The following is a 12529-nucleotide window of genomic DNA, read 5'->3' on the forward strand; positions in this document are numbered from 1 at the left end:
TTCAGTTTAAGATTTAATCTGTCCTCCCATAGTATGAGATGGAGACCAGAAATGCCTCAGTTTGAAGTGGAGACTGGTAAGCACGCAGTTACTTGAACTGAAGACTAAATTAATATTGTCCCCTTTTCTGCCATCGGCCAAATAGAAGGGAATTACAATGTAGTGAAACCCTTCTCACCTGAAGTAGCCTGATTATTAGTCATCAGTGGTGTGTCAGAGAATCCACTGAGTGTGTAAAGGAACAGTAATGGTTTCAATGCAAAGAGGTATCGCTGTGAGAGTGAGCATAAACGTATGAAGATTGAGGCAGACCAGTCATTGCTATTTGCAAACTGATGGGGGTTACTGAGGCGCAACATATCAAACAAAATAAATAGTCTAATTGCAGAAATTTATAATACACACTCAGATATAGTACACAGCCTTGCAGAATCTGGAAACCCGTGGGGATAGAAAGTAGAAAATGTTGAGCAGGTCAGACAAAATTTTGTGGAAAGATTGAACAATGAACGTGTCAGGTCTGAGATCTTGTCACACCTGAGGGGCTGTTTAAAGTGTCATTGTATGTGGGGGACATTTGTACAATACCAGCAAAACATATAGATTGGGTGAATCAAATTGGCAGGGGTGCTGAGGAAGAGGATTTCTTGGAATGTATGCGGGATAGTTTTCTAAACCAACATGTAGAGGAACCAACGAGAGAGCAGGCTATTTTAGACTGGGTATTGAGTAATGAGGAAGGGTTAGTTAGCAGTCTTGTTGTGCGAGGCCCCTTGGGCAAGAGTGACCATAATATGGTTGAGTTCTTCATTAGGATGGAGAGTGACATCGTTAATTCAGAAACAAGGGTCCTGAACTTAAAGAAAGGTAACTTTGAGGGTATGAGACGTGAATTGGCCAAGATAGACTGGCGATTGATTCTTAATGGGTTGACGGTGGATATGCAATGGAAGGCATTTAAAGACTGCATGGATGAACTACAACAATTGTTCATCCCAGTTTGGCAAAAAAATAAATCAGGGAAGGTAGTGCATCCGTGGATAACAAGGGAAATCAGGGATAGTATCAAAACAAAAGATGAAGCGTACAAATTAGCCAGAAAAAGCTGCCTACCAGAGGACTGGGAGAAATTCAGAGACCAGCAGAGGAGGACAAAGGGCTTAATTAGGAAAGGGAAAATAGATTATGAAAGAAAACTGGCAGGGAACATAAAAACTGACTGCAAAAGCTTTTATAGATATGTGAAGAGAAAAAGATTAGTTAAAACAAATGTAGGTCCCTTGCAGTCAGAAACGGGTGAATTGATCATGGGGAACAAGGACATGGCAGGCCAATTGAATAACTACTTAGGTTCTGTCTTCAATAAGGAAGACATAAATAATCTGCCGGAAATAGCAGGGGACCGGGGGTCAAATGAGATGGGGGAACTGAGTGAAATCCAGGTTAGCCGGGAAGTGGTGTTAGGTAAATTAATGGATCGGCCATAAATCCCCAGCGCCAGATAGGCTGCATCCCAGAGTACTTAAGGAAGTAGCCCCAGAAATAGTGGATGCATTAGTGATAATTTTTCAAAACTCTTTAGATTCTGGAGTAGTTCCTGAGGATTGGAGGGTAGCTAATGTAACCCCACTTTTTAAAAAGGGAGGGAGAGAGAAAACAGGGAATTACAGACCAGTTAGTCTAACGTCGGTAGTGGGGAAACTGCTAGAATCAGTTATTAAAGATGGGATAGCAGCACATTTGGAAAGTGGTGAAATCATTGGACAAAGTCAGCATGGATTTACGAAAGGTAAATCATGTCTGACGAATTTTATAGAATTTTTCGAGGATGTAACTAGTAGAGTGGATAAGGGAGAACCAGTGGATGTGTTATATCTGGACTTTCAGAAGGCATTCGACAAGGTCCCACATAAGAGATTAGTATACAAACTTAAAGCACACGGTATTGGGGGTTCAGTATTGATGTGGATAGCGAACTGGTTGGCAGACAGGAAGCAAAGAGTAGGAGTGAAGGGTCCTTTTCACAATGGCAGGCAGTGACTAGTGGGGTACCGCAAGGCTCAGTTCTGGGACCCCAGCTATTTACAATATATATTAATGATTTGGACGAGGGAATTGAATGCAACATCTCCAAGTTTACGGATGACACAAAGCTGGAGGGCAGTGTTAGCTGTGGAGGATGCTAGGAGGCTGCAAGGTGACTTGGATAGGCTGGGTGAGTGGGCAAATGCATGGCAGATGCAGTATAATGTGGATAAATGGAGGTTATCCACTTTGGTGACAAAAACAGGAAAGTAGATTAATATCTGAATGGTGGCCGATTAGGAAAGGGGGAGATGCAACGAGACCTGGGTGTCATGGTACACCAGTCATTAAAAGTAGGCATGCAGGTGCAGCAGGCAGTGAAGAAGGCGAATGGTATGTTAGCATTCATAGCAAAAGGATTTGAGTATAGGAGCAGGGAGGTTCTACTGCAGTTGTACAGGGTCTTGATGAGACCACACCTGGAGTATTGCGTACAGTTTTGGTCTCCTAATCTGAGGAAAGACATTCTTGCCATAGAGGGACTACAGAGAAGGTTCACCAGACTGATTCCTGGGATGTCAGGACTTTCATATGAAGAAAGACTGGATAGACTCGGTTTGTACTCGCTAGAATTTAGAAGATTGAGGGGGGATCTTATAGAAACTTACAAAATTCTTAAGGGGTTGGACAGGCTAGATGCAGGAAGATTGTTCCCGATGTTGGGGAAGTCCAGAACAAGGGGTCATAGTTTAAGGATAAGGGGGAAATCTTTTAGGACCGAGATGAGGAAAACTTTTTTCACACAGAGAGTGGTGAATCTCTGGAATTCTCTGCCACAGAAGGTAGTTGAGGCCAGTTCATTGGCTATATTTAAGAGGGAGTGAGATGTGGCCCTTGTGGCTAAAGGGATCAGGGGGTCTGGAGAGAAGGCAGGAACAGGATACTGAGTTGGATGATCAGCCATGATCATATTGAATGGTGGTGCAGGCTCGAAGGGCCGAATGGCCTACTCCTGCACCTAATTTCTATGTTTCTATGTTTCTAAAACATCTACCCCATATTATCGAGTGTTCAAGTCGACCTTTGTGTCCTGCCTCACGTGTTGGGCTGTGTTTCCATGAGTAAGTCTAAGGGAAACCATAGTGTGAAGGGATCTACATGTTAGTGATGTTGGTGAAATGTTTGTCAAGTTGGGTGCAGTGTGGTAACGTAAAATAGAATTGTGGCCCAGTCCATATCTCTGGTTTTGTTTGTCCACTCAAGTCCATCTGTTCCATCTTTTCTGCCAAGTGTGGTTCCTTGTTGCTAACTGCACAGCCATGAGTTCAAGATACAAGGTACATTTATTTGTCACATGTGCCAGTTGGCACAGTGAAATGTGATCACCATACAGCCATACAATAAAATAAAGAACACAACACACGATAGAGTTCAACATAAAAACATCCCCACACAGCAGAATCCAAAGTTTCCCACTGTGAGGGAAGGCACCAAAGTCAGTCATCTTCAAGGCATGGGTTCAAATTCCACCACAGTAGCTGTGGAATTTAAATTGTTTATAATCTGACATTAAAAATCTCACCGGTAGTCACAAATACCGATGATCACTAAACCCCTTTGGTGACCCTCGGACTATCTTTGAGCCGACTTTACTGGCTTTACCTTGCACTAAACGTTATTCCCCTATCATGTATCTGTACACTGTAAGTGGCTCGATTGCAATCTCGTATTGTCTTTCCGCTGACCAGTTAGCACGCAACAAAATCTTTTCACGTTACCTCGGTACATGTGACAATAAAGTAAATTGAACTGAACCACCGCATTATTATAAGAACCCATCCAGTTTTCCCATGTCCTTCAGATAGAAACCCGTTGCCTTCTTTAGCCTAGCTTATTCACTCCAAGCCCAGCAATCTAATCCCAATTCAGATTGGTTTATTGTCCTATACACCAGGGACCAATGATGACCTTGTTCACATGAAGCTCGCAGAGTAAACAGTATTATATAATAATAAATACCATGAGTGCAAAAGAACAGAATGGTGCAAGATTGAAGTGCAATCTGAAGCAGTGCACATTTTTTGTAAAGTGCTATAACAGAACGAAGTAGAGTTTAGAGTGTGAGTTTGTGGCAGCACCTCCAGGAATGGAGTGTGAAAGGCGTGATTGGTTCAAGAGATTGATAGCAGTGGGGAAGAAGCTGTTTTTAAGTCTAGACGTCTGAGCTTTGAAGCTCCTGTATCTTCTCCCAGGAGGTAGAAGCGAGAAAAGGGAATGTCCAGGGTGGCTGTTATCCTTGACGATGCTTCTAGCCTCCCTGAAGCACCGCGCCACAAAGATGGACTGGATGGAAGAAAGTGACGAGCCTGTGATGGACTGGGCTGCGTTCACTACTCTCTGCAGGTTCAGGCGATCAAGAGCAGAGCAGTTGCCATACCTGGCGGAGGTGAATTTCGTCACTATTCCACATCATGGGTGTGCCAAATCTTCTCAGATGCATTAAAAAAAATAAAAAATACACTGATGCGCTTTCTTGTGAAGGGACCAGATTAGGTGACAATGGATGCCTCAGAACTTGAAGCTGTTAACAATCACTACTGCAGCTCTATGGATGAGAACAGCGTTGTGTTTATCTCCTCACTCTTCAAATAACAAACAACTCTTCCAGCTGACTAAGTAACAGCTTCTTCCCCTCTGTTATGACGCTTCTGATGTCCTTCTATAAACTAGGGTACTGTGCGATTCACCTCATTGCAGACATTGGATTTTGCCTATGGAACTGATGCGCGACAATGCGGAGAACTAGAGTTTGCAATCTGTATCTGCCCCTTTGCTCCACCTATTATATTTGACTTGGATTGTATTGTATTTATGTACAGTAGATCTGATCTATTTGGATAGCATGCAAGACAAAGCTTTTCACTCTACCTCAGAACACGTGACAATAATAAACAGGCCTAGCTGGTGACAGTCACAGCTCAGATGGGGGAATTTGGTCGCATCAACGTGTAACAAATTGATTGCAACATAGAAAGCATCCTGTCCAACAATATTGCAGCTTGATATAGCAATTGCTCTGCCCAAGACAAGAAGAAATTGCAGAGAGATGAGGAAACAGCCTAGCCCATCAGACACACCCGCCTCCCCACCGCTTGACTCCATCTATATTTCACACTGCCTCAGAAAAGCAGCCAACATAATCAAGGACCATTCATATCCTGGTCATTCCCTCTTCTCCCCTCTCCTGTCAGGCAGAAGATACAAACGCTTGAAAACACCTACCAGCCGATTCAAGAACAGCTTGCACCCACCCCCCCCCCCCCCCCCCCCCCCCCCCCCCCCCCAAAGAAAGTCCCAGTATGTCAGAGTAACTCAGCGGGTCAGACAGAAGAAGGGTCTCGACCCGAAACTTTACCTATTGCTTTCATCCAGAAATGTTTCCTGACCTGCTGAGTTACTCCAGCATTTTGTGTCTGTCTACAGTTTCTTGATATTGGATTTTTACAACTTCTTCCCTAGTTATCAGAATAATGATAATGTAGGGTGCAGCAATCTTCCAACCAACCTCGTTGCATGCCTCAGGCATTTCCCCTGTAACTGGAATGTTGTAACATTATATTCTACACTCTAATTATTTTTCTATTACCTTGCTTATGTATGGCTTGATTGTACTCATGTATAGTATGTGTTGGAAGGAACTGCAGATGCTGGTTTAAATCGAAGATAGACACAAAATGTTGGAGTAACTCAGCAGGTCAGGAAACATTTCTGGATGAAATGCTGCCAGAGATGCTGCCTGTTACTCCAGCATTTTGTGTCTATCATGCATAGTATGATATAATTGGATAGTACACAAGCTAAATATTTCACTGGATCTTGGTAAATGTGACACTAATAAATCATATTGGATTGTGGAGCAGATCAAATGGCTGAACAGCCCACTTTTATTCAGTTTAGAGATACAGCGCGGAAACAGGCCCTTTGGCCAACTGAGCCTGCACTGACCAGTGATCCCTGTACACTAGCACTATCCTACACACAAGGGACACTTTATTATTTTTACTGGTTAATTAACCTGCACGTCTTTAGAGTGTGGGAGGAAACCGAAGCACCTGGGGAAAACCCACTTGGTCATGGGGAAAACGTACAAACTCTGTGCATACAACACCCTTTCGTGATGGGAAATAAAGAAATGGCAAATGGTAGAAAACACCAGCAACGTGCCTGAAATTCAACAGAGTCAGGGGATTGAAGTTACTGGGGTGGCTATTACTACGGAGAAGGTGCTTGGGAACCTGGAAGGTTTGATGGTAGATAAGTCACCTGGAGCGGATGGACTGCACCCCAGGGTCTGAAGGAGGTAACTTTAGAGATAGTGGAGGCATTAGTAGTGATCTTTCAAGGATCACTAGAGTCAGGAGTTGTTCTGGACGATTGGAAAATTGCCAATATTACCCCGCTGCACAAGAAGGGAGCAAAGCAGAAGTGTGGAAATTATAGGCCAGTTAGCCTGACTTCAGTGGTTGGTAAGATTTTAGAGTCCATTATAAAGGATGAGGTTTCTGAGTACTTAGAAATTCATGATAAAATAGGCCAAAGTCAGCATGATTCTGTGAAGGGGAGATCTTGCCTGACAAATCTGTTGAAATTCTTTGAGGAAATAAATAGCAGGATAGACATAGGAGAGTCAGGGGATGTTGTTTATCTAGATTTTCAGAAAGCCTTTACTAAGGTGCCACAAGTGAGGCTGCTAAAGAAGTTGAGAGCCCACGGCATCAAAGGTGAGATACTAGCGTGGGACAGCAGGTTGGCTGGATGGCAGAAGACAAAGAGTGGTAATTAAGGGAGCCTTTTCTGGGTGGCTGCCAGTGACTAGCGGAGTGCCGCATGGGCCGCTGCTCTTCACATTGTCTATTAATGATTTGGATGATGGAATCGAAGGATTTGTGGCCAAGTTTGTGGATGATACTAAGATGGGTGGAGGAGCAGATAGTGTAGAGTAGGCAAGGACTCTGCAGAATGACTTGGACAGGTTGGGAGAATGGGCCACGAAGCGGGGGCAGATGGAATACAAACTAGCAAGTCATGCATTTTGGTAGGACGAATAAAGATTAGACTTTTTTAAATGGGGGGAGAATTCAGAAATCGGACGTGCAAACGGTCTTGGGATTGCTGGTGCAAGATTCCCAAAAAGTTAATTTGCAAGTCAAATCGGCAGTAAGGAAGGCAACCGCTAGTATTTATTTCAAGAGGACTAGAATACCAAAACAGGGATGTAATGCTACGCTATATAAGGCACTGGACAGGCCACATTTGGAGTATTGTGAGCAAACTAGGGCCCCACAACTGAGGAAGGATGTGCTGGCGCTGAAGTGGGTCCAGAGATTTACGAAAATGATCCCAAGAATGAGTGGGTTAACATTTGATGAGAGTTTTATGGCGCTGGGCTTCTATTCGATGGATTTTAGAAGGATGAGGGGACACCTCATTGAAACGTACTGAATAGTGAAATGCTTGGATTGAATGCATGTGGAGAGGATGTTTCCACAAGTGGGAGAGTCGAGGACCAGAGGTCATAGCTTCAGAATAAAAGGGCGTTCCTTCAGGAAGGAGATGAGAAGGATTTATTTGGTTAGAGGGTGTGAATCTGTGGAATTCATTGCCAAAGAAGGCTTTGGAGGCCGTCAATGGATATTTTTAAGGCAGAGATAGATTTTTGATGAGTAATGGTGGCAGGGGTTATGGGGTGAAGGCAGGAGACTGGGTTTGAGAGGGAGAGATAGATCAACCATGATTGAATGGCATAATAAACGATGGGCCGAATGGCCTAATTCTGCTTCTAGCACATGAATATGAACCTGTAGTCAGGATCGAACTGGGTTTCTGGCATTGTAAGGTGGTAACTCTACTACTGTGCCACCTTATAGAGCTGGCCAGCTCTTCGGCCCATCTTGTCCATGCCAACCAAGTCGATGTACTGGGCATATTGAGCTATACTGCAACTTCGACGTTAACTAACGTACCTCCAACACATCCTTGATATACCTAGTTTGTAGACTGTTGTGGGAGAAACCCATGAAGTATAGAACAATACAGCTTGGACACAGACCCTTCTGCCCAACTTACCTATACTGACCAAAATGTCCTATCCAAACTGGTCCCATTTGCCCATGTTTGGGCCCCTGCCCTGCTAAACCTGTCCACACATGTGCCTGTACACATGTGAACTTCCTCCTTTGGCAGCTCATTCCTTATAGCCACCACCTTCTGACTGAAAACATTTTATGTCAGATTCCTATTAAATCTTTCTCCTCTCACCTTGAACCTCTGTCCTCTGGTTTTTGAAAGTTCACCCAGGGTAAAAGTCTCTGTACATTCCCCCCGTGATTTTATACACATCTATAAGATCACCCCTCAGCCTCCTGCACTTCAAGAAATAAAGTCCTTTGAAACTGGAATATTTTACTGTCAAGTGTTTTCAAAGGGGGACAATGAAATTCTTACTTGCAGGAGTAGCACAACGGGTATTAATCCAAATATTAGACACCGGGGTAAGGGAAGGAAGACTACAGGAAGGTAAAGGAAGCCCAACAGCACAATAATGACGAGTCTCACCCCGGTCACTCCCTCTTCTCTCCTCTCCCATCAAGCAAGGGGTACAGAAGTGTGAGCAGCATATGCCTCCAGATTCTGGGACAGATTCTTCCGAGCAGTTACCAAGCATCCTATCTCCAACGGGACGGTGGTCCTGAGTTTCCAGCGACCTCCTAATTTGAGGAAGGACATCCTTGTGATTGAGGCAGTGCAGCGTAGGTTCACGAGATTGATCCCTGGGATGGCGGGACTGTCATATGAGGAAAGATTGAAAAGACTAGGCTTGTATTCACTGGAGTTTAGAAGGATGAGGGGTAATCTTATAGAAACATGTAAAATTATAAAAGAACTGGACAAGCTAGATGCAGGGAAAATGGTCCCAATGTTGGGCGAGTCCAGAACCAGGGGCCACAGTCTTAGAATAAAGGGGAGGCCATTTAAGACTGCCGAGAGAAAAAACGTTTTCACCCAGAGAGCTGTGAATTTGTGGAATTCCCTGCCATAGAGGGCAGTGGAGGCCAAATCACTGGATGGATTTAAGAGAGAGTTAGATAGAGCTCTAGGGGCTAATGGGATCAAGGGATATGAGGAGAAGGCAGGCACGGGTTATTGATTGGGGACGATTAGCCATGATCACAATGAATGGGGGTGCTGGCTCGAAGGGTCAAATGGCCTCCTCCTGCGCCTATTTTCTATGTTTCTATGACCTCATTGGAGACCTTCGGACTATCTTTAATTGGACTTTATCTTGCACTAAACATTATTCCCTTTATCCGGTACCTGCATACTGTGGGTGGCTTGATTGACATCATGTGTAGTCTCTCTACTAACTGGATGGCACGCAACTAAAAGCTTTTCACTGTACCTCGGCACATGGGGTCATAAATTAAACAATATTCCTTTTAAGAGTGAGAGATTCAAGAGTGCTTCATTGACAAGTGTCCTGAAAGGGAACAATTCAAATCTTACTTTCAGCGGCACTACAGGTAACATAGAAACATAGAAAATAGGAGTAGGCCATTCGGCCCTTCGAGCTAGCACCGCCATTCAATATGATCATGGCTGATCATCCAAAATCAGTATCCAGTGCCTGCCTTCTCTCCATACCCCCTGATCCATTTAGCCACAAGGGCCACATCTAACCCTCTTAAATATAGCCAATGAACTAGCCTCAACTACCTTCTGTGGCAGAGAATTCCACAGATTCACCACTCTGTGTGAAAAATGTTTTTCTCATCACAGTCCTAAAAGATTTCCCCTTTAACCTTAAACTGTGACCCCTAGTTCTGGACTTCTCCAACATCGGGAACAATCTTCCTGCATCTAGCCTGTCCAACCCTTAAGAATTGTGTAAGTTTCTATAGGATCCCCCCTCAATCTCCTAAATTCTAGCGAGTACAAGCCAAGTCTATCCAGTCTTTCTTCATATGAAAGTCCAGAAGAAAGACTGGATAGACTTGGCTTGTACTCGCTATTATTATTTATATTTATATAGGTATTATTATTTAAAATATGTCACCAATGTAAAGGGAAGAAAGACTGAGCTCCCCCCTCCCTTCATCTCTCCGCAGGCTCCTGTTTCTGGGTGGCGATCCTGGACGGGAACGTGGTGGGCATCGTGGCGGCCAGGGGCAACGAGGAGGACAACACGGTGGAACTGTGCCGCATGTCGGTGGACTTTGACCAGCGGGGGAAGGGCATCGCCAAGGCGCTGGGCCGCAAGGTGCTGGAGTTTGCCGTGCTCAACAACTACTCGGCGGTGGTGCTGGGCACCACGGCCGTCAAGATGGCCGCCCACAAGCTGTACGAGTCGCTGGGCTTCAGGCGGGTGGGCGTCACCGACCACTACGTGCTGCCGGGGATGACACTCTCCGCGCTGGAGAAGGTCTTCTTCCAAGTGCGTTATCATCGTTACCGGCTGCACTTACGCGAGGAGTGATCTGCCCTCGACCTTCAAACGCCCCCTCCACCTTGCACCAGCGTACCAATTCCTTGGTTTCCTTCCCTTCGTGGTTTTCTTTTCTCCTTGTCTCCCATCCCCTCTCCACCCTCCTCCCCGTTTCCAGTCTTTTTACTGACAAGAGCGTTCTCTATCCTTACCCCCACACACACACACACAGAGGGTCGGTCGGCAGTCCCTACCCGTGGTGTCCGGGCCCAGGGAGCCGCCATTTTGTGCCATCCAGGCAACCCGCGCCCTCACCTTCCCGCCAAATACAAACCGGCACAGACGGAACGCGGGGATTCCCAAGTGTAGCGCACCTCTAACCCCGAGCCCGCCCGCGGTGGATGTGGATGTGGATGTGGTAACTAGTACTGCAGGGGTGTCTCCTGTGTGTGTGGAAGGGAGGGTTGGGAATTAGAACCATAGAACTGTACAGCATGATAACTGGGCCTACTTCGGCTCACCTTGTCCATGCCGACCTAGTTGGTATATTGGGCTTGTCTCAATTGCTTGGATTAGGCCCATATCCCTTCTATTTGGCCCATATCCCTTCCTATTCCATGTCTCACTCTAAACCCTTCCTATCCATGTATCCTTCGAAACCCATCCCTATATCCTACATAAAACCTCTCCATTTATCCCTCTAAACCTTCCCTATCCATAAATCCCTCCAGTCCCTCTCTGACCATACATCCTTCTCAACCCTTTTCTTTCCATAAACCCATCTTTTTAATTGACCCAATTGGGAATAGATCCTTCCTTGTGTATTTAATGCCAGCCCAGCTCCCTTCCATTGCCCCCCACCCCCCCAATCTAGCACCCTGCTTAATTTAACCCCCTTCATGGTCAGCACTATTGTTAACGTTAGATTCTTGGTCGATCAAATTATTGTTTGTGGCAAAGAAACAAAACCCGTAATACCTGCCTGGTTCGTCCCTGCTTCTTGAGGTGTGCAGGGTCAAAGCCAGTGACCTGAAGCAAGGCCACTCCTGGCCTTGGGAACTTGTCCATGGTTCTGAATGGGCAAAGCTTCAAAAAGAAGATAACTGCTTGGATGTACCACAATCTGGGAGAGAGAGAGAGAGACAGAGAGAGAGAGAGAGAGAGAGAGAGAGAGAGAGAGAGAGAGAGAGAGAGAGAGAGAGAGACATAGAGAGAGAGAGAGAGAGGAGAGAGGAGAGAGAGAGAGAGAGAGAGAGAGAGAGAGAGAGAGGGGGGGGGAGGGAGGGAAATCCGATGCATCCAAAAACCACTGACTCTTATTTCCATTGTCTTGACAAGCAAGCAAGATTCAATCAGTTGCCGACCTCATGTAGCATATTGTAAACTAAACATTTCATTTGCCTTCCTCCTGCCTTCTCCCCCATTCCACCCTCGTCCCCTTTCCCTCCTCCACTGTACACAGGTTGAACCCTTTGCATGTGCTCTGGAATATCTATGCTGCTTTTGAGTTTAATTTCTTTGTCTCTCCATGAACCGTCTTTACTACTGCTTGCGCTGAGTGATGTCATTTGAGCAGATGGAGGCTGTGGTTTCTATGGAAATCCATGTGCTCTCTCCACCGACGCTCACACCCTCCCCACCACTACCATCAACGATAAAGGCAGAGTCCAAAAATAGCAAGTAGGAGAGAGAGGAAAAACGACTCTTGCAAAAAAAAAGGAAAAAAAAAATCCACATGCTATTACAACTCAAACAACATAAGCAAAAAAAAAACCTTATTAATTACTAGTAATAGTTGTGATTGGTTTCTGCAGCCTTGCTTAGTGTTGCTATGGTAGTCGCTTTAATGACATCAAACTTGTGATTAGTAGAATGCAGAAGCAATGCAATTGGCATGTGTCTGTACCTCGTGTATGTGTACAGTGCCTGCCTGAATATTGAGACAAAGGATATAACTCCTTACTCATGAATAAAGAAGTGTATATTTTAATGAAAACCTTTTTTTTTGCATGCCGAATGTTT

At 45.0% G+C, this 12529-nt stretch overlaps 1 protein-coding gene across 3 annotated transcripts in view; it reads left to right on the forward strand.

Moving 5' to 3' along the window:
* The window catches only part of nat8l (N-acetyltransferase 8-like), a 59001-nt gene extending 47275 nt beyond the window's left edge, over positions 1-11726 (forward strand). For 2 of the 3 annotated variants that reach the window (XM_055632255.1, XM_055632257.1), the window contains one exon: positions 10191-11726. In XM_055632255.1, the coding sequence (XP_055488230.1) occupies positions 10191-10558 (368 nt within the window). In that variant the 3' untranslated portion in view covers positions 10559-11726. Of the gene's footprint in view, positions 1-4277; positions 5315-10190 lie in introns of those variants that run through there. The other variant, XM_055632256.1, reaches the window with a different exon arrangement.
* The last annotated feature ends 803 nt before the right edge of the window (positions 11727-12529 follow it).

Source organism: Leucoraja erinacea, chromosome 3, assembly GCF_028641065.1.
Source record: "Leucoraja erinacea ecotype New England chromosome 3, Leri_hhj_1, whole genome shotgun sequence".
NCBI lineage: Eukaryota > Metazoa > Chordata > Chondrichthyes > Rajiformes > Rajidae > Leucoraja > Leucoraja erinaceus.